Raw genomic sequence first — 22,144 nt, 5'->3', positions numbered from 1 at the left:
CCGTCGCAGCTCGTAAAGGTTTGCTGCAGAAACCGAGAGTCTCTCGCTTCTTGTTTGGTTCGTTGTTCGTGTGCACGGCTCTTCCTTCAGCAGAATGGGAAACGATGTTCAGGCCGGGGTAGTGCGAGTGCCTCTGATGAGCGCTCATTTTGTTCTTCAAATAAACACACGTAAAATAAAACTACGCAGCCATCTACTGCGATAACGCTTTTCTCACCGTCCTCCGTCTCCTGCCACACGATGCCCTCCAGGTTCACGCTGGTTCCCGGCTCACAGGGTCCCAGGCACTCCGGCTCGGTCGCCAGCGCCGCGTCAACGGTGTTCACGGCGATCGAGCGCGTGCGGACCATGATCTGCTCGCAGGGAGACGAGATGTCGCCGCTGCTGGGGACGGAGCCGAGGAGGTGGAGAGGGGGAGGAGCTGGGGTGGAGACTGGAGACTCCATCTGGACGGAGGACAGAGAAGACGAGAGAGAAATCAAACACGTGAGTGCAACCACAGGAGAGCTGGAAGGAAATCCAACCTAATGTTTAGTTGGTGCCAAAACAAAGAGAACCACTTATCACGTTAAAGAAATAAAGATCATTTATTCCCCGTGACGGGAACAGCACCTTTGACCTTCTTCAATCCTTGGCTGCCCATCAAGGCGGCACTCAAACATCTACCGTCTCTCTCTGAGGTAAAACTGCAGCTTCTGTGAATGAAGTCTGGTGCAGAACATCTCCACTTCCTGTCTGACAGCAGGTTAAATGTCTATTTAAACTTCACGCCTTACTTCGTCTCTCTGCCAAAACACAGAGCCATCCCCATCTGAGAGGAAGCAGTTTTTAATTATGGTTTTAAAGTCCCACCTTGACCCACCTGGAACATACACGTTGGTTTTCAGGTAAATTTGACAGTGCTGAGAGCCGACGATGAGGGCGGTCCACACCGTCCTCTTCTTTAAGAATGAGAGCTGCTGCCTGGATGCAGGGAAAACCGCTGAGGAGCAGGAAAACCTCAGACTAGCTCTCAAAGACAGAATGACAGGGGGCGGGGTTACACCTCCACTATTGGCCACAGACCATCCTTGCTCCTCCTCATTCAGCCGGAGCAGTATTTATTACAAGCCACATTCCTTTCAAGGCCACAGGCAGATCAGCCTCTCTCTGGATCTCAGACGGAGGCAGAGGGCTGACGAGGGACCCGACAGAACCTCGGGCCACTCCGCTGGCCGGTGGGTTGACAAAGCGCTAGCCTGAGGAGTGAAGACGAGGAGCGTTTGCTCAAAGGTTTCTCTGTTTTATTGTCACCTGACAGCATAAACCGCCTTGAGACGTCTGCTGTTGTGATCTGGAGCCATACAAATAAAACTGAGTTTAACGGGAATCAGGCTTTAGGGTCTGGACTAGTGCTGCGCCATATCATACCGCTCACGGTAACACCGGTGTAACGTTGGGCAACGATAAGAAAATGAAACATGGCGATAGAATATGGGTAAAAACGCGCATGTGCAGTGCTTTTGTTTTCATACGCACATGGCGGAAAAAGCACGGCGGCGACGCAGAACGAGAAGAGTGAAAGTGGATCGTTGAGTGAAACAGATGAACCAGAACTGGTTTGTAAAAATGCTGCAGCTTCACTGGAACTGGTTCAGCTTTCGTCCGTCAGATACACAACAAAGCACTATTTTTGGTAGCGCATGCTAGCGGGCCGTCGTTATTCATTCTACATGGTTGTGCTGAGGATGTCGGCCAGTTTCCACTGGAAATGCCTTTTGGTTAAACTGCCAGCAAGGAATTGCATTTGCACTGTTACATGTTTATATAATTTTAATGCACATAAAAAACAGCTGCTTGTTTAAGTGAAAATACACTGATGGAGTTTTTTTTGGGAGAAGGGAGCTGAAGGTTGACAGACGGATTGGTGCAGCGGCTGCAGTGATGCGGATGCTGCACCAATCCGTCGTGGTGAAGAGGGAGCTGAGTGTAAAAGCGAAGCTCTCAGTTTATCGGTCGATCTACGTCCCTACCCTCACCTATGGCCACGAGCTGTGGGTAGTGACCAAAAGCTGGAGAGATTACAGGGAGTGCATAATTATTAGGCAACGTCCTTTCCTTTGGCAAAATGGGTCAAAAGAAGGACTTGACAGGCTCAGAAAAGTCAAAAATAGTGAGATATCTTGCAGAGGGATGCAGCAGTCTCAAAATTGCAAAGCTTCTGAAGCGTGATCATTGAACAATCAAGCGTTTCATTCAAAATAGTCAACAGGGTCGCAAGAAGCGTGTGGAAAAACCAAGGAGCAAAATAACTGCCCGTGAACTGAGAAAAGTCAAGCGTGCAGCTGCCAAGATGCCACTTGCCACCAGTTTGGCCATATTTCAGAGCTGCAACATCACTGGAGTGCCCAAAAGCACAAGGTGTGCAATACTCAGAGACATGGCCAAGGTAAGAAAGGCTGAAAGACGACCACCACTGAACAAGACACACAAGCTGAAACGTCAAGACTGGGCCAAGAAATATCTCAAGACTGGTTTTTCTAAGGTTTTATGGACTGATGAAATGAGAGTGAGTCTTGATGGGCCAGATGGATGGGCCCGTGGCTGGATTGGTAAAGGGCAGAGAGCTCCAGTCCGACTCAGACGCCAGCAAGGTGGAGGTGGAGTACTGGTTTGGGCTGGTATCATCAAAAATGAGCTTGTGGGGCCTTTTCGGGTTGAGGATGGAGTCAAGCTCAACTCCCAGTCCTACTGCCAGTTTCTGGAAGACACCTTCTTCAAGCAGTGGTACAGGAAGAAGTCTGCATCCTTCAAGAAAAACACGATTTTCATGCAGGACAATGCTCCATCACACGCGTCCAAGTACTCCACAGCGTGGCTGCAAGAAAGGGTATAAAAGAAGGAAAACTAATGACATGGCCTCCTTGTTCACCTGATCTGAACCCCATTGAGAACCTGTGGTCCATCATCAAATGTGAGATTTACAAGGAGGGAAAACAGTACACCTCTCTGAACAGTGTCTGGGAGGCTGTGGTTGCTGCTGCACGCAATGTTGATGGTGAACAGATCAAAACACTGACAGAATCCATGGATGGCAGGCTTTTGAGGGTCCTTGCAAAGAAAGGTGGCTATATTGGTCGCTGATTTGTTTTTGTTTTGTTTTTGAATGTCAGAAATGTTTATTTGTGAATGTGGAGATGTTATATTGGTGTCACTGGTAAAAATAAATCATTGAAATGGGTATATATTTGTTTTTTGTTAAGTTGCCTAATAATTATGCACAGTAATAGTCACCTGCACACACAGATATCCCCCTAAAATAGCTAAAACTAAAAACAAACTAAAAACTACTTCCACAAACATTCAGCTTTGATATTAATGAGTTTTTTGGGTTCATTGAGAACATGGTTGTTGTTCAATAATAAAATTATTCCTCAAAAATACAACTTGCCTAATAATTCTGCACTCCCTGTATATCTCGCCTTGGTGTTCCTGCGGATAAGCTGGAGGAGGTGGCTGGGGAGAGGGAGGTGTGGGCTTCTCTGCTTAGGCTGCTGCCCCCGCGACCCGGCCCGGATAAAGTGGAAGAAGATGGATGAATGTTTGTGTTTTTTTGCACTAATAAAGTTGTGGAGTTGTAAAGTATTTTGTCTTGTGTCAATTATATCGTCAGTTATATCGTTATCACAAATTTTCAAATGTATATGGTAGAGCTGGGCGATAGAACGATAACGATATGTATCGCGATATAACTTTTACTCGATAGAGAAATTAAGCTATCGCGATAGACCTCGCCGCTCGTCCTCTAAAAAAAAAAAAAAAAAAAAAAAAGGTCAGCCAATCCAAATTCAGTAGCGCAGAGCCGAACCAATCACAGCCGCAGCGTCACGTCGCGTGACTTGTTACGTGCAGCACAAGTGCCAAGCCGCACGTGTGTTTGTTTGGGAAGCAGCCAGCGGGTAATGGAGGAAATGAGTGTGCCGACTAGAAAACTCAACCGAGCGTGACCGAAGAGAAAACAGATGATGGTTCCAACGCCGGAGAGATTGTCGAACGGAAGAGCCATAGAAGCTCCGTAGTGTGAAGGTATTTCGGCTATTTCAAGTCTGACAAAAAACAGAGCAGCGTGCACTGTAAATGTGCCGAAAGCAAGTCTGGAAATACAATAAACTGGTGCATGCGTCACACTGTGCGCCACGTTATTGTTTCGGTGAAATGAATTTCTACAATACTGTTACTGTTAATTCTACTCTCTGCAGTGTTTAAATGCTTACATATACACACAGTTACTGTCCCTCCACACATACGACTCGGTTCTGCTTCTATGCCCCAGCTTTGTTTACTTTTTCCCACCGAGGCTTCTAGACTTCTGATTGGCCAACATTTCTGCACGGTTAGGAATCTAGCGCCACCTGCTGCTTTGGCATGTTCATAGCAGCGTTTTCCTTCATTTCTGCCTTTATGTGTGGACGGGATTATTTTTTAAAACGAAAACGGAAAATCTCCGTTTTCAAAAATACCCGTGTACGTGTGGACGTAGCCTCAGTCTCTGACTGGAAGCGCTAATTCGTCATTCGGCTTTTGTCAGACTAAAGTAACTGTTAAAACTGTTTGAAAAGCTCAGCTATACAACAAGGAGAGATTGAGAATTTCCTTTTAGTTCTCACTTTATTTGATATTGACAAAAGTTAGTCAGTTTTGTCTGTTCTTCTGTAAAACAAACTAAGATTTACTTTTAGAATTAATATTTTGTTTCTAAGTGGAATTGACAGTTTAGTCTGTTTCGTTTGTTCTATTTTGAAACTTAAACAATCTAATCTTGAATTAACAGCTCACTCAGGACTTCAATCCACTGCAACTTTAACCTTTAATCGCAGTTTAATCTTGAATTAGCAGGCTCAGTTTACTCCCCACACTAACTCCAATAAATGGATGAATTTAAGGCTTTTTAAGGAACCACACAAACCCCAAAGCTGAAGCTTTCTGAAGTTATTCTTAAAAGAGTCGGTTTAACCTCTGACGAACAGTCCAGCTAGCTGTGAAGGAGAAGTGTGTTTACCTGAAATCAGCCCTGAAAAGCACACCTGCCAGTGCAGTGAAATGATCAGTGGTAGAACAGAGAGGTCCAAAGACTCCTTTGTTAATGACGACACGGGTCTTAGTGCAGAAGCTTTAACAGTGGGATTATCTAAAAACAGAAACTGGGTTAGATTAGACCAAGTTTAATTTAGCTCAGGTTCACACGGAGCCACTTTTAGCTTGTCCACGGCCGACCGGGTCGGCAGTGACGAGCGCTTGGTTTGCTTTGGTTCTTTGTTCAGAGCTAAAAGCGAGCACATTTAGATCCTTTGACCACGAGGAGCACGCCGAAAACGACGCTCACATACATCATGTTCAGTGTGCAGCATGTGGGCTCCATCAACAACAAGGAGACACGATTATTTTCATTTGTTCAGGCATCAGCTTTATTCCTCTTACCTTTTCCCCACCCATCGCTTTCTTCAGATTTCGGCAGTCGCCCCCATCCACCTCTTCCTGCTCCGTCGTCACGACCTGGCCTATCCTGGCTGAGTCCAGCGGCGTGTTCCCGAGCTGCTCGGCCGTAGCGAGCTCGGGGGCCTGTTGGCCCTCAAAGGGTCCGCCTCGAGGTGCTCCTAACGGCAGCACCGAGGACTCTTTCTCAGCGTTCGCCGCTCCCGCCTCCATTTTCTCCTTCTTGCTTTTCCCAGACACCCCGTCCTTGTCCTTTTTCACCACAGGGAGGATGCGGGAGGGCTTACTCGACTTGTCCGTCCCCTTGCTCGGGGCAGAGTTGGCGTTCTGGGGCGGCAGGTCCCCGGGGACCCGGCCCTGAACCTCTTTTTTAGCTCCGTCTGAGTGCGGCGTCTTCACGCTCTCCTTAGAGTTTTTACTGCGCTTGGATTTGGATTTGCTCTCTTTGCCCGCCGTGGCGGACGCAGGGCTAACAAACTTTATATTGTCAGGTAAAGCTGCCACGGCGCTGGGAGGGGCCGCCATGCCCCCTCCCTCCTTGCTGCTCGACATCTCTAGCTTGTCCTTCTCTAAGTCGGCGTCCAGGTCAATGATCAGATTGCCAACACCGATATCCCACTCATCACCGCTGTCGTACGTGTCCACCGCGTTGGAGTCCACACCTTTCCCGCCTGCAGGGCCGCTGCTGAGGGACATCTTAGTAGGAGCGTCCCGGAGCGCCACAGGAGGGCTGCAGGAGGGCCACGCTCCTCCCAGCCGCAGGACGCCTCCTCAGGGCCGGACCCCACGCCTCCACCCGGCTCCCCGCATCGCCTCCTGCAGGAAGGACAGGTGAGACAAACCAGAAAAGAGCAGGTTAGATTAGCTTAGCCCCGCCTCCTGAGACAGAGTTCAGAAGTTATTTTTAACTTGATGACTATGATCGAAGGCCAGGAAGAGAACAACTTTACATTTTGAGTTGCTCATCCCAGTTTTACTGTTCAGGCGGGGGAACAAAGGCACATGTTAGGAAGAAATTCAGTCGTAAACCAAACCGTCAGATGTCAAGTCTGTCTGCGGTTTCACAGCGATTTACACCAGCACAAAAAGCCTGAACCCGTCTGCACGCTCACTGGTTGGTGGGAATCACGAGGTTGTGAAACAAAGGCCCTGAGTGACAGCGAGGACAACGCCCCGGCTTAGCAAGATCACACAATAAGGAGGTGCACCCGATTCACAACGAGGGAAAAAAGGTGCAAGAATTAAGCTTAATGGTTTGATCACTTTCAGAATATCCATGGAAGAGATGTAGCTGAAAACATGAACTAAAACGAAATGTTTTATTCAGGATCGGAGTCTCAGGTTCATCTTTGGTCCACAGAGCATCTCAGCACCACTGCAGGCTGCGACTTCCTGCTTGCTGTCAGTTCTGTTACTTCACAAAGACGACTACTCGTCAGGATAACGGTGCGCTGAGGGAGAACATGCACACCTCCTGCTCTAAAGCCTCCTTCAGGCCACTGATCACAGGACAGGAGCTCGTTGACCCCTGACCTTCTGACAATGCAAAGCAGTGGGAGCAGATGTGGGGAGGAGGCGGTGCAATGTTAACATCCTAAAGCCCCACCAACTCCACCCTGAGGCTAATTAAGGCGTATGTCTGATCAGTCCATATGTGGAGAGGAGGCGGGCTGAAGCGCTCACTGAAATGTCTGTGACGTGAACGCCCACGATACCGTACCGTACGAAAACAGGAAGTCGTTCCCGCAGGAGGAAGGAGGGCGGCACACTGCAGACGACCCAGGAAAATAAGTCCAGCAGAGCGGACTGTTTCCCTGGTACTCCTGAAGCCTGCTGATTAATACTCATCCTGTCCAATTACACCATTGTTCAAGAAACAAACTGTACAAACAGCTTCACAGCTGTGGGTCTGCTCCGCCTTGTTTTTGCACCGCAGCCTGCGCACCGTCGCCCTGCGTGCAGCCTCTAAAGGTTAAAGATCGTTAAACAGCTTCTGCAGTGATCCTACAGGATGCTGCAGGGCGAGCAGTCTTTACAAAGGTTAATCTTATTATACAGTTATTGAGGAAAAATTAACAGCTGCAGGCAAAAAACTGTTAATGGGAACTCTTCTGTTTTTAAATCAGTGTGTTCCAAACTTACAGATCATTTAAATTAATAATTTAAAGAAAACCACATTTGAACATTCAAAACGTGCAGATGATTCTTGAGATGAAGCGTCCAATTATTAAAGCCCCTCCTCACCACCAGCCTCCACACAGACGCAAAGAGGTGAACTCCAGAGTGTTTAAGCAGCTTCTGCTTAAATCGTGCAGCATCATGAAGAGGAACGAGACGAGCTCCACCTTGCTTCTCTCAGGTGAGCTTCACCTGAGGATGCTCTGAGTTTAACTGCATGTCTCACCTGTTGCTCACAGGTGTTTTTACCTGCACACTAAATTGTCCAAATGCAGTTCGTTTCAGAGCCGCATGAGATTCAGTCCTGACTCTGTGACGCGTGTTTCATTATTCTTAATAATTATTTGTAAAAAGGCCCAACAGTAGATTTTCCATGAAGGCATTAAAATGTTATTTATTCTAATAATAATAATAATAATAATAATAATAATACCACCACATACTATGAACATCACAGTATCTCCTGATAAACACTGTGATAAAACCTTCCTTTTGCAGGCACAGTGACTGCTACCTGCATTCAGGAAATCTCATCTTATTATCGCCACACCTGCCCCCACCTGCAAGAGCACAACAGAGAAACATCCACCCTTCAAAGCAGCGTTTCCACCCACCAAACACCAAAACAAACACGTCGTTGTGAAATTCATCCAGATTAAGGCCTGACTGGGATTTCCACAAGTTCACAAAGATCTGATTCAAAACTCATCCACGAGGATAAGAACCCAACAAAAACCAGAGTGATGGATGTGTCTGAGGTTTTTGTGGACGGCCGTACAGAACGGAGCTCACGTTTAGTTCAAAATCTAACCGCAGCATTTAGAGAAACTCCTGGGATTCATACTTCTGTGACTCTACTGTACACACTGGTTAACCTTTAACCCGTCTGGCAGCAGTGCTACGAAGCACACTAACCGAGGAGACGAGGAGGCAGATGGACAGACAGGAGCTGTAGACATAATCCTGCTGCTAATGATTCAACTGCTCTGAGAAAACACACCAGCAACACCGAGCCGAACACACCATGACTGAGGCCGGTGCCAAACTCCAAAAGCTGAGCCATCAGACGCTCCTCCATCCATGACTCAGTTCAAACCTTTACCAAGTGATTATTTTGCAAATGTCACATATTACTATAAAACAGAAACAGAGTGTCAGTTGGACAAACATTCAGCCATCGATTACCCCGTCACTTAACTGGAAGAGAAATGCTTTTGTCTTATTAATAAACAATAATAAACACCCAAAACCACGTTTTATCTGTCAGAACAACTACTAAACCTTTGGATGTATTTATGCACCATATTAAAAACATTTTCTTAAATGCAAAAATATATAAATAATGTCAAGTAGAGTCAAAGGTCAAATAAAATAAAACAAATATGCAGTCAAAACTACGGCATAAAAACGGACCTGTACCGTCTTCTTGGCAGGCTTTCTGACGTTAGCGAAGTTTTCATGCTGCTGTTACAGCAGCCGGGCACCCCACGCCCCCCTTTAGACTCACCCCTGTTTGCCTCTCTGTAAAATAGCAGCCTGCCGTCAGCCTTCATCAAGCTTAAACTTACAAGCTTTCACGTTTCCACAGTAAAGGTTTTAATGGTGATCACAGCCACCGCGCTGCTGTTTTCTTTCACTCAGCCTCAACGCAGCGTGACAGTACGTGGTGTGTAAACAGTCTCCGCCCCCACGTTAAACTGTGCCAGCGCCATCGTCCCTGCTGCTGTTGTGTTCTCAGTGTTTCATAAAAACGTTTCTACTGCAGGTCTGCTTTTAGCAGATGTGGGAGAAACGCTCGTTTTAATAAAACGGCTTAAACGCAAAGAGAATTTTTTATAATCAAATAATTGGAATTACTCGATGAATCGTTGATGAATCACACTCACTTGGATTGCACAGGTCGCCTGATAGACGGGAACCATCTGCAGACAGACGGTCAGCGTGCGGACACGAGGCTCTGTCACCGAGCACAACTCAAGGCGACTCGGCTCGGCAGCTGGTTGTATCCCGGTTGTATTCCTGGAGAACAGGAAGAGTTAAATGTGACTTCCTGTGCATGTAGACAACAAGAGACATGTGATGTTCACTGATTCAGCAGTTAACTGCTGTAATATCACAAACGTGGCCTCTTCCAATCGCTGACTGACGACAAAAAACCAAAACCACCGAGATAAACTTCTGTTATGGAATAAAACAGATGCTAACCATGTTTAGCTTTGAGGACGTAACTTGATGTTGGAAAAAAGTGATAAATCTCAACATATGTTAATGCAACATTCACCATTCTAACATTTTACATTATGTTAACAATGTCACATCGTGACTGAAGTACTGCGATAACATCGTGGGGATGTGGGATGACTCCCACCTCGACAAGTGGTTCAGCGAGTTTGTGTAAGGAGAGCAAATGAAAACACACTGCAGCAAACAGAAGCATGGCTCAAAAGCAGAATATAATGAAATATATTTTACACGTGATGACCTGTGGATAAATAAATATCTGACCTCTGGGGTTTGTCCTTGATGCTCACTGGGCTGTCATTCTCAGCTCATTGTTACTTAACTACCCTCTCATTTCTGACGTGTTCTCTCGTTTGTTTGAGTGTAAACCTGATTAATAAAGCTAGGAAAGCCCTGCTTTGGAGGCCTATCGGGGGTCCTGGCTGGGCGTGGGGCTCTCTGGAGGCCTGGGAATGGCGAGGAATCACCCAGGAGTAACTGAAAGACGTTTCTGGAGACAGAAAGGTTCCTGTCAGATCTACAGAGACCCTGAAAAGGCTAAACCATCTGTTCTCCTGCTACGGCTGATTGTTTTTTTTGTTTTCATCAGTAAAAACAATCAAACTACACATTAAAAAGCTGTGACGTTACCCACGCTGCACCTCCAAAGGCAGCAAACACCATTTTTCGCACAGACTCCTAATCTGCCTGTGCAAAAATGACTGAGTGGATTAGCTGCTGGCATTCATACCGCGGGGCTCCTCTCAGATCAGACTTTCTGCTCAACTGCCTCCAATGCCACACTTAATTAAAGGCGGCCAGGTGGCGAGACCTCCAGCAGCTGGAGAGAAAGAGGAGCCTGTTTCTGTGGAAATCCACCCTGAGAAGCTCTGGCTCCGGCACAGAGCTCCGCCAGCCGGGCTTTTCCCCAGCAGCAGGACAGAATCAAACCCGCCGTTCTGACGGAAACTTGGCCCGGGCGTCGCTCTCTACGCTACACGTCCCACACAGGCTGAATCCACGCCGCGGTGATTAACAGGCTGCCGGGCATCCTCTGTGAAGCACTGCGGGAGGAGGAAGACGAGGCTGGGAAAGCTAGCGTTGCTCCCACATCGGCCGGCATACTTTGCATCTATCTGTGATTTAAAGGTAAAACTAGGGCTGGGCGATATGGCCTAAAATCCATATCGTGATATAATTTGAAGCATAAGTGGTAACGATATATATCACGATATATTCTTTTCTTCTGTATAACGTATTTTCCACACTATAAGGCTTAAAATCCTCTAATTTTCTCAAAAATTGAAACTCTAACCGATTTGGGCAGAAATCTGTTAAAATCTTTTAGTACAGCTTTGGTAAGCTGCACTGCTTGATGGATTGTCAGAGCATTACGGCTGCCGTAGTGAGGAGCTTCGCGGAGTAATCTGGGTCCAAAACGCCGTCCTATTCAGGTCCCAAAGTCAAACGAACACTGAGAGTTAAAAACGGTCTAAATTCTTTCATCTTTAATAAAATGATCAGCGTTGCTGCTTTATCAGGTGTAACTATGAAGTTTAACATCCAGGCATCCATGAAAACAGAATTTATTACACTTAACGAGTTAGAAGTTAGCAGGAAGTTAGCAGAAGTTAGCTCGCTAGTTTTGCTAGTTACCTAAGCATGATGTAGCATGTTCTGACTGAGAGATTTCTGAAAACATTCAAACGTACAGCTCTGCTATCACTTCCAACATGAATGAAGACAGGAAACTAAACAGCAGATATATCCGACTGCTTTGTTTTGCTTAATGTGTCTTATATTCCCGTGCACCTTATGGTCCAAAAAATACGTATTTGACTTTTTTATTTGGCACACTGCAGTTTAATGTTGCAAAGCACCTCTTTTTAACTTCAGTGGATATTATACATGGTTATGCTCAGGATATGTCAGCCCATTTCTACTGGAAATGTTTTTTGGTTAAACTTTCAGCAAGGAATTTGCATTTGCACTGTTACATTTTTATAAAGCTTTAATGTACATAAAAACCAGCTTCTTGTTTTAGTGAAAATAAATGGAAGGTTTTTTCTTTTGTGCTAGTGAAGTTGTGGAGTTGTATGCTGTCTCGCATCAATTATATCGTCAGTTATATCGTTATCAAAAATGTTCAAATATATATCGTGACAAATATTTTTGGCCATATCGCCCTGCTCTAGTCTCCACTGAAGACATACTGAACAGAGGTGAGCATGGACATTCACACTCCAGGTGTAGGGATGGGTAGGTTCTGACATAAACGGTAGTAACCAGACCGAAAAGCAGCGCACATTTCGGTGCTTTATTTTGGTGCTTTTTTTCCCCGAGATGTCACACACTTTGGATTCTAGCCAATCATTTTACGTTTCCAAGCGTAGTAGGCGGGCCCAGGCACGTACGTTCTTTTAGAGCAGAGCTACAGATTAAAAATGCCCAAGGCGAAGCGGTCAAAGTCTGGCTGTACTTCACAGCAAAAGATGCAAACTCAGCAGCAACAAGTGCTTTAAGCTGATACTGTGCAAAGGCCGAGAAATGCGCCGTATGATAGCTTGCTGCGAGACCTCACAGCGAGCACATCTACTGCGGGTGTGGTGCCTGTTATCGACCCGGAGTTAGCAACATCCCCCAAGAACACGAAGAGGAGAGTCCTGGCCCCTAGCCCTGCCAGTGTAGCAGAAATGATGAGGATGATGATGCAGCAGCAGCCGTTCTTCTCTGCGTGAGTAGCTTCATGTTGTTTGTGTGTAATTTACGTTGAGTAGGCTAACCACGTTATTACATTAATGCATGTAAGGTGAACTAGCAAACACCGTCGTAGTTACATGCTGCTGTCTTCTTGTTTGATAGAGTGATACCATATATGCCCTATCCGATTGTTCAGTCTGACGTCACTAGCCGTGTCTGGGTCTAAACTCCGCTGCAGGTCCATATATCAAACGATCACTGTGGCATTACTGAGAGTTGAAAACTGTCTAAAGTCTTTCATCTTTAATAAAATGATCAGCGTTCTGCTCTACCAGGTGTAACAATTGAGTTTAACATCCAGGCATCCATGAAAACGGAATTTATGACATTTAACGGAGTTAGAAGTTAGCAGGAAGTTAGCTCGCTAGCTTCTATCTAAATACAATATAGCATGTCCTGACTGCGGGGTTTTGGAAACAAATTAAAACGTACAGCTCTGCTATCACTTCCAGCATAAATGAAGACAGAAAACTAAACAGCAGTGACGTTTGTAGGGTTACTGAAGTTGGGCTAGCTGGTATATAATGATGTGCTATGTGACCGCTAGCGACACAGCTATGTTAGCATAATATAAACAAGCTAACTTTTTTTCCACTGGATAAAAGTTAACGTGAGTGTTCTCGGTGGTCAGGAACAAATGTAATCGCATGGCAGGATGCTGTAAAAGGACCAAACTTCAGCCAGGAGAACAACTGAGATAATCCATCCACAATACGAGGTTAGTCATTCATATACTGCTGCATGGGCTGGGCTGTAGCTACATCCTAAGGTTTTAAAAACTGAGCTTAAATAAATGATTAGCGGTAATAAAAGCCGAGGGAGGTCAACAGTGATCACTGACTGTTTTAGGAGCTTTTTGAGATCAAATATAAGAAAATACAAAACATTAAACATGTTAACAACACAAAAGCCATATTAAACGCAGACTTTAGGCCCGGAAGTAGGATTCGTCGTGTCATCCCTGAACAACCGGATAGCTGCAGAAAAGGCCATCATTGTTATCTTTTTACAAACAGCTAAACATGAGAGGTTTTAGGACAAAGTTTGTGTTTTCCATTGTTTAAGCATCGGTTCCAACCAAAGGAGGTATGTTGTATCAACAGAAAAGGCTAACTAGGTTACCATTTTTGCAGAAAAAAAAAAAGAGACTGCTAAAAATAAAAACATAAGAGATTTTTGGACAAAGTTTGTGTTCTCCATTCTTTAAGCACCGGTTCGAGCACCGTTTAAGCACCGGCACCGTTTCAAAAGTACCGGTTTGGCACCGGTACCGGATAAAACCTAAACGATACCCATCCCTATCCAAGTGTCCTAACAAGACACTTTCACAAGCACACAAAAAGCTGAACAGTGTGCTTTATTGTGTGAACTCATTATTGTGCAAAGTAAAACTGACTTAGTGATCATTCATATGTGTTCAGACTGACGGGGATTCAGCTCATAAATCATGACCCGGTGCTCTGCCAACAGCTGCCTTTATAAGATAGTTACTGGTATCAGTAACTCTGCCTCTGCATTCACATGCTGTCGCATCAATGCTGCACCACACAGCACCAAGTTTGATCGTCCAGTAAGAGAAAACGACAAAATCTGTCACTGACGTAAAACATTTTTTAATTAAGGTTTCATTTATTCAAGCCAAGTTACATTTGGCTTATAAAAATAAAATAAATGCACGTTTTGACCCCAAAAACAAAGACAAGCCAACTCTGATCGGTACTGATATCAGCACCCATGAGGACATCGGTCACAACATATTCAACATTAATCCCGATACTCAGTTTAGTCCAGATATTTTCCACTTTACGAGCTTTAAATGTTCTTATAGAACCCTCCTTGCACAATTATTAATGATTACACGGCCATTAAAGCAGGATTCAGGCGTCATTTATCTACAAGTGCTTCAGCTGTTTATTATCCTCTCCTCTGCATTTAAGAAACAAAAATGTCTGGCAGCAGTGTTGCCAACTCCTCAGTAAGGAAAATCGCTATTGGCTGTCCTAAAAGTCGCCAAATGACGTCATCGCCTAATTTGCATAATTGGTCATGCTAATGTAATTGTAACCTACACTGTTGGAGAGAGAAATAACATCGTGGAAGAGACAAAGTGAGTAAAAAACGTCCTAAATGCATTTAGAGTTTATTTAGAACTACAAATTAAATTTATTTTAGTAATTATTGTTTTTTTTTAATGTCACAATTCCAACCCTGCTTGTTTACCCGGGCTTGGACCGGCAAAAGTGACCCGAAATTGGCGCTCTGGTGGAGTTACTTGGTGTGTCTGTGTTTACAAGTAGTTTTAAACCTTGTGATCCACAAAACAGCATAACAGTAAAGGAAGAACTGACTGCGTTACAGTCAGTGCGGAGCAGCAGCTTCGCTCATGCGCGATTCATTTGCAGTTTGGGCGCACAGGTGTGAACGTCTCCTGCAGCTGGGGGAGGACTGTCCTCCGCCTGTGAGCGCTTTGGCACGGGCGAGGTGCCCACGGCAGCACCGCTGCCTGTTGAGAGTATGAGCGATCCGCGTTTTCACGTCAAAAAGTCGTCATAAATAAGTCTCCAATAACACCAGAAAAAGTCGCCAGATTTGTCGCTAGTTGCTTTTTTAGAAAAAAAAGTCGGTAAGGGAGTCTGAAAACTCGCTAAATATAGCAACAAAGTCGCTAAGTTGGCAACACTGTCTGGCAGTCTGAAGACGCTATAAACAGAAGAAAAACTCCCATGCAGCTAACAGCCGGTTCATGTGAAGACACGGTGCAAACACCCAACCGTGGCTGCAGTGGAGCAAAGGGATTTACAGCCAGTGAAAACAGGTCAGACACTGAGGTGCTTACAGCAGACACACAGTGCTGAGGACACTGATGATGACGATAACACAAAGTGCTCCTGTGAGGGACAGCTGGCAAAAACAATCCACCTTATACTGACAGATGAAGCCACAGACAGAGTTCACTCAAAATCCTGAAATTCAAACTGAGGAACAGAAGCTCTTAAACATCTTTGAGCAGCGTGACGACACCATGTGGTTAAAAACACCTCGAGGCCAAAGGTTCAACCTCAAGCTAAACAAAACATCCCCAACACGAGACCGTGAGGGTGAGCGCACCGGTACAGGTCAGAGGTCAGCCCACGCGGTTCCAGCCCTGTTGCTGTCCACGCCTCATTTCTACCGATTGACATTATGGGTCCTAATACAGCGGCGCCGTGGCGAGCCGCAGCAGCTCCTGCTGTTTTTACATTTTTCTTGTTCTTTCTAATAATTTCACGTGTCGTCGTTTCCATGCTTTACAGCAGTTTGTTCCAACTCTGTCCATTAATCATTTTTCACATTTCCCTTTCTGATGTTAATGAGTCATTTGCTGTGTTTCTCTCATAATTTCCTCTCATTTTGAACAGTTTCCAGTCCTTTTAGATTAGTCATTGATTATTGTTCCTTTCATAATTTTCCTTGTAGTTTCCAACAATTTTCCACCTGCTTTCCAGTTATTTACTCAGTGTCTGTGTTGTTTTCTGTGGACAGTTTGGAAGGCTGACTCTGTTTGTTGACATGCTGCACACGGACGACCACGTTTCATGCACCCAAACTGTCTCTAAGATTAGACTCAGGACGGGTTTGTGACTCCTCCTTACTTACTTTGAAGAATCAAACATCTCTGAACCACACGTGCAAACCTTCATCGGTTTAGTCACAGTTCAGGTGATGAGGGTGAAGTGAGCAGCAGCGCCTCCTGGGCCTGATGCGACAACCGCCAGAAAACAAACTAAACACAGAACGGTTCACCTGCAGAGCTCTGTCATGCAACTGTCAGAGCCAGAAGTGGAAACACCCGCATCCTGTTTAACCGTTAACGTGTTCAAACATTACAGCGAAAAGTGGCTTCAGTGAGAAAATACACTTCATACTCGACATGCTTCCTCCCTGAGAGACAGACCTTTACTGCAGGCGCCTCAGCTGCTGCCCGTTTCTGGGTCTTTCTGTCCACGGTGGCGTCTTCTGTTTGGATGCCGAGCCGGCCTGAAGTCCGCTGATCGACTCAGACATTTAACACTACTGCCCTTCTTTCTCTTGGGCTGCTCTTTGGTTGCTTTCTCAGCATGTTTTGGGTCCTTGTTTACTGTGAAGCATCAGCTTATCAGGTCTGAGAGTAGCAACAGAGCAGTAACTGCCCTGCTCGAGATAACCAATGAGGACAGGGGTTACTAGAATAGGTCTGCATGTTAAATACACACTGAAAAAACAATAAAACTCCCACTTTCATGCTGTGGTCTAAGGGTTTTTCTCCCTAGATAACTTTAGCCACACACGGCTTACAAATTTCTACCTGACGGCTTTGACTTACGTCAACGGTGATTTTGTATAAATCAGGACTTTGGCTGTGAACAAACACAGTGGGAAAAGCCACTCGCTGTGGGCCAGCTGTGCATCATCGCACACTGAAATCTCACTTTTAACCAGGAAAAACTTGCAAAACAACCGTTATTGTAGTACATATATACAATTTAATGCTTTAAATAAGATATTATTTAATTTGCCTCGACAATGAATTCAATGGGGGTTTCCAATAGGGCATAGGCATAGACATTTTTGCAGGATATTTATATGCATAGGGTGCTAGGGCTGGGTATCGTCACTCATTTCTAGAATCGATTCGATCCACGATTTGATTCAATTCGATTCGATTTAAATCTGGGAAATTTTTCCTCAGACAGTCAGAAATATTATAATTCAGATCAGTACATTTATATATTTTTGTATCTATAAAAAGGAAGCTGACACTTTCCAGACTTTATCAAAGATGTGAGCGTCACAGTGAGGCCTTTGTGTCAAAGCAGCTGAAGATAAAACACAGAAAAACATGAAGGAGATTTTCCTGTTCTGGGATTTTATAAAAGTATTCTGCAGTACATGAAAAACGAAAGAAAACCATTAATCAACACATGAACATTACCTCTGAAGTTACAGCGGTTTTATTACAGACACAGCGTTTTGCATTTTGCTTAATTTTAAAAAGTTTACATTTGTTCAGAAGCCTGTTGAACGGCAGAAATTAGGTTTTCTTTTCAGAAGTGAGTAAAAGGGATAAAAACAGCCGCCGACAGCCTGTAAACAACGAGCGAATAATGAAGAAAACAGATTTTTAGACGGGAGAGAGAGAGAGAGAGAGAGAGAGAGAGAGAGAGAGAGAGAGAGGGCATCTTTTTTAGACTTTGCATCGAGAAAAAGTTGGTTTGATTTTGAACTAATCAAATGTGTGGGACTAGTTTGCTAGTTGTCACTATTATCACTAGTCAGCACTGGCCATGCTAGTCATTTCAAAAAGCAAAACGAGACCTCGGATGCAAGCAGTGGAAATCAGCTTCCTCCAACGTGTTAGCATAGGGTGAGGAGTTTGGTTATTCTCAAGCAGCTGCTACTCCTCCATATTGATGGGAGCCAGTTGAGGCTCTCAACTCCGGGGTAAGGCATTCCAGCTGGGCATGAGGAAGCCCCAGGGTAAACCTAGTAATGGAAGATGCCTGCCTAACCACCTAACACCTAACCACCATGGACTTCCACTGTGTGTGTTTTGTCCAGGTGTGCTTTCGCTGCACTGGCAGTGTGTCTGGGATCATTATCATGCTGAAAATGAAGCAGCTGCTGATCAGATGTTCCCAGATGTTACTGCGGGGTGGATCAAACTCTGACGGTACTTTTCTACGGTCACAAACGGCACCGGCTGAACAGCAGGCTGAACCACGACAGAGCCTCCACCGTGTTTCACACACGGCTGCAGGCTCACTGTCGGACCTCTCTCCTGACCACCTCCGTACATACGGACCATGATTTGTATCTTTCGCTCCATCAGACCCATTTTCAGTCCAGTTCTTGTGTAACTTTCGTACCTCAGCCTTGCCTCCTGCTTTACTTCTTTAAGAATGGCTTCCTGAGAGCCGTCCTGCTACTGAGACCATTTCTGATGAAGCTTCAGTGAGCAGTAGATGATCAGCTGAAGGTCCAGATGCACCTCTCAGGGCCTGCACCAGGTCTTTGCTGGATCTGCCCCTCTTTCTTAAGAACAAGAGTTTTTAAAAAACGTTTTTTTGCTTCCACTTATCCAGTTTTCTCACATTCATTCACAGCGGTGGCTGTAGCTCAACCTTCTGATCACCTACTGATCGGAAGGTTGGTGGTTCAATCCTCGGCTCCTCCAGTCTGCATGTCAAGTATCCTTGGGCAAGATACTGACCCCAAGTTGTGTCTGATGCATCCATCGGAGTATGAATGTGTGTGTGTGTGTGTGTGTGTGTGTGTGTAGTTAGACAGCACTAAGTATAGAGAAAGTTCTTGTGAGAATGGGTGTGACTGGGAGAATGTGACATGTTGTATCGAGCGCTTTGAATAACTCCAGGAGAGTAGAAAAGTGCTCTACAAGAATCAGTCCATTTACGATTCCTAAGGAAACACCGCACACCACGCTGAGATGTGCAAAGTTTTCATAAATGCCATTATATGACAAACTGGTATCTTCGTCATAACAAAGAGCTTTAATTTGTAACTTAAAACATCTGAGTTATCTTTGCTCAGGCATCTTATTCACACACACACACACACACACACACACACACACACACACACACACACACACACACACACACACACACACAAAAAAAACACTGATTCACCCTTCCAGCCCTTTTATGCTTGAATGATTCAGAGTAGAAACGCTCAAAAAAAACCAAAAACAAAACAATAACACAATAACAACAAAAAAGCACGACTCTGAAAATGGTCAGGTACAAGGACTGGATTTAAAAAGAGTGAAGTGAAAAAGCAGCTAATGTCCAAAGAAGAACTTTGCAAGACCTTCAGAAATCCCAGAGAACAATTTCTCAGTACGGACTGTGTTTTAAATTTTAAACCAAAGTCACCACGAGTTGAATAAATTCCAGATTCACACTTTTGGAAGTTGCTCCTTTCATGGACACGGACAGGAATCAGCACATGTTAAACTCGTGTTAAGGACACAAAAACAAAGGTGGCGAATTCACGCCTGTGAACACACATCAATAGATTAGAAGCCACGACCTCCTAATCTATTGATTTCCCCATCAGATTAACACACCTCCCATTAGTGTCAGTGTACTTACTACAAAGATAACGATGCAATGCCTGCTGTGCCCTTTTGTGTGTCTCCACAAATGCAGGTGTTGCTTCAGAGCGAGATTAGAGCACTACAGTGAGTTCAGTCCAGCAGGTTAGCCCACATACAGTACATTTATAGGCCTGCAGTCACCGTCTAATGTTACACAGCCACAATAATGTGACATTTATCGTGCTGCAGCTGGAGGTTTAATTCACTCATGCCAACTACAACTTTTCTAGGAACTGTGCATCACAGTGACAAACAAAGCAGATCCAGGAAATCCATCTGAGGGGGTATTTACATCATGTGGCTAGCTTTCAAACATCGCCTTCGCTAGGACCTCCTGCACATTTGCATGTGTGTCTCTTTGGGGCAGCAAGTCGTACGGTTCTGGGTGTGTGAAGCTGGGTAAAAGAAGGATATGCGTGCTAGAACTAAACCCGGAGCCACCTGAGCTAACTGGTGCTAGCTCATGTTAGCTGGGTTTATCGGGAGCTCAGTTCGCTGCATGCTAGCACAAAGCTAACACCGCCCCACAGCGGCTTTAAAGCCCTGAAACTGTCACCAGCCACACTCTGGGGCATCAGGGCTTCACCTCCAGCACCGATTAACACGCAGGTACCGAGCACAGCTTAACTAGCTAATCCGAGGCCCACCGTGGCCCGCTGCAATGCTAGCGAGATCCATTATCGGACGCGGGCTACTTTCAGCCCAGCCAGGTAGAATTTAGCCTTCTCTGCTGAACTTTAAAACAATCATGACGGTCCGCAGCCCTCACAGCAGCCACTGAAGCTGGACCCAGCCACACCGACAGCACGCAGGACACACTCAGTGCGTGTAACGGGTAACCTGACGTCCTATTGGTCGCCTGGTGGACACAATTACCGATGCGGCGCTTTCAGCCTCCCCGCGATCCATTATCGGACAACCGTTGAACACCACCTCTCGGCGGGTGGTGTTTTCTCATTGACGGGGCAGCTTTTATTAAGCAGCAGGCTACAGTGTCTGACAGGACACCAGAGCTCTGATCTAAATCACTCATCAGGAGATAATGAAATACTGCAGAAGCTCAAAAACATCACAGCGATGCTTCAAAAGCTCTGTGCATCACAGGCAGCTCACTGCGAACAGTTTACCCCGTGACCGCGACGCAAACCGTTAAATATATCCGCAAATATGTCTGGCTTAATACGGAGGTTTTAATTTTTGCTGCTGGGTAAAGGCGAGGGTCAGGCGAGGACGTGTCCGATGATGGACGCATGCTTCCCGGTCTCTCCAGACAAAGACGGCAGTTAGCCTCCTGAGCTAACCCCCAGGATAGCTAGCAGGCTATCCCGCGTTTTAAAGAAGTGGATCCAAAACCCAGACAGGGTGCCCCTCCGAGGCCCCCACTTACCCCGATTGGAATCCCTGTCCGACCAATATTCATGTACACTCCATAGGTTGCGATAAATCCCGGTGAAACGATGAGGACAAGCTCCGAAAGCTGCTGGGCAAACAGGCGGACCAGTCAACGTGCTCCCAGCTCACTGGACCGCAGCCATCACACGGTCACATCCCGGAGAAAAGCGGAGAGCGGCTGCGAACGGCGACGTTTAACGGGCGCTTCTCCGCGCTGGCCGGGGGGACAGCTAGTTCCAGGCATTCCGTGAAGCACTGTGATATTCCCAGAGTTCCCACGTCGGCGATATTCCCACTAACAGAAGCACAGACAGCGGCAGACAGACAAACAGCACCGCGGGGCTAAATGGCTGTTGAGTACAATGCAGCCAAAGCCCGGACAGCTGGATCTGGACCTGGAGTCAGCGCATGCGCACACAACAGCCGTTTTAAGCTTTCATTCTTACACCTCAGGTTACAGTAAGCCATATTTTACTTCTTACACATTAATAATACTGTTATTAATATATTATCACACAGTAATTTTCTGAATCTGGGTTAAGTATCTTTTATAATTAAAACACACCTACACTAGCTCAGAGAGCAACTCCCACTGACGGGCAGGGGCTACACTGAAACTTCATGAAACTTCATGAAACGTGTTTTATGATGTTCTTAACATGCTGCCATCAGTCTGCTTTGTGGAATTCTGCATGTTTTCATTGGTTATTTGTGCTGATGTCAACACCGGTAATATGTAAATCTGGTGTAGTATATGAATGTTTGTGTTATTGTGAAGCCACATAATGTTCTGAAATAATAATGTTGTAAAGCATTAAAACAAAAAGTTATTTTGTGTTTGGAGTTGATCCAGTGGAAACGAAAGTTTTTTCCCAATTCTTGTGAACCTGACCTTTGACCTATGACCATGACCATGACATAATAAAACAGTGTAGTGTGTTTTATTATCTTTACCTACATGATTGAAGGGAATTGGCTGAAATCTTT

The 22,144-nt window shown here is 45.4% G+C and overlaps 1 protein-coding gene across 4 annotated transcripts in view; it reads right to left on the bottom strand.

The window, feature by feature from the left end:
* The window catches only part of LOC146571684 (zinc finger protein 609-like), a 32,102-nt gene extending 10,539 nt beyond the window's left edge, over positions 1–21,563 (bottom strand). For 2 of the 4 annotated variants that reach the window (XM_085280958.1, XM_085280955.1), the window contains exons 1-4: positions 21,153–21,563; positions 9,537–9,669; positions 5,458–6,288; positions 218–446 (exon numbers count right to left, since the gene is read on the bottom strand). In XM_085280958.1, the coding sequence (XP_085137084.1) occupies positions 218–446; positions 5,458–6,168 (940 nt within the window). In that variant the 5' untranslated portion in view covers positions 6,169–6,288; positions 9,537–9,669; positions 21,153–21,563. Of the gene's footprint in view, positions 1–217; positions 447–5,457; positions 6,289–9,536; positions 9,670–10,155; positions 10,270–21,152 lie in introns of those variants that run through there. The other 2 variants (XM_085280956.1, XM_085280957.1) reach the window with 2 other exon arrangements.
* Between the last annotated feature and the right edge of the window lie 581 nt (positions 21,564–22,144).

The sequence above is a fragment of the Mchenga conophoros genome, linkage group LG7, assembly GCF_057382185.1.
Source record: "Mchenga conophoros isolate Kocher_MC1m ecotype Shallow Benthic linkage group LG7, M_conophoros_male_GT1.1, whole genome shotgun sequence".
Taxonomy (NCBI): domain Eukaryota; kingdom Metazoa; phylum Chordata; class Actinopteri; order Cichliformes; family Cichlidae; genus Mchenga; species Mchenga conophoros.
The sequence above is the reverse complement of the archived record's forward strand: the minus strand, read 5'-3'. Positions and strand labels throughout refer to the sequence as shown.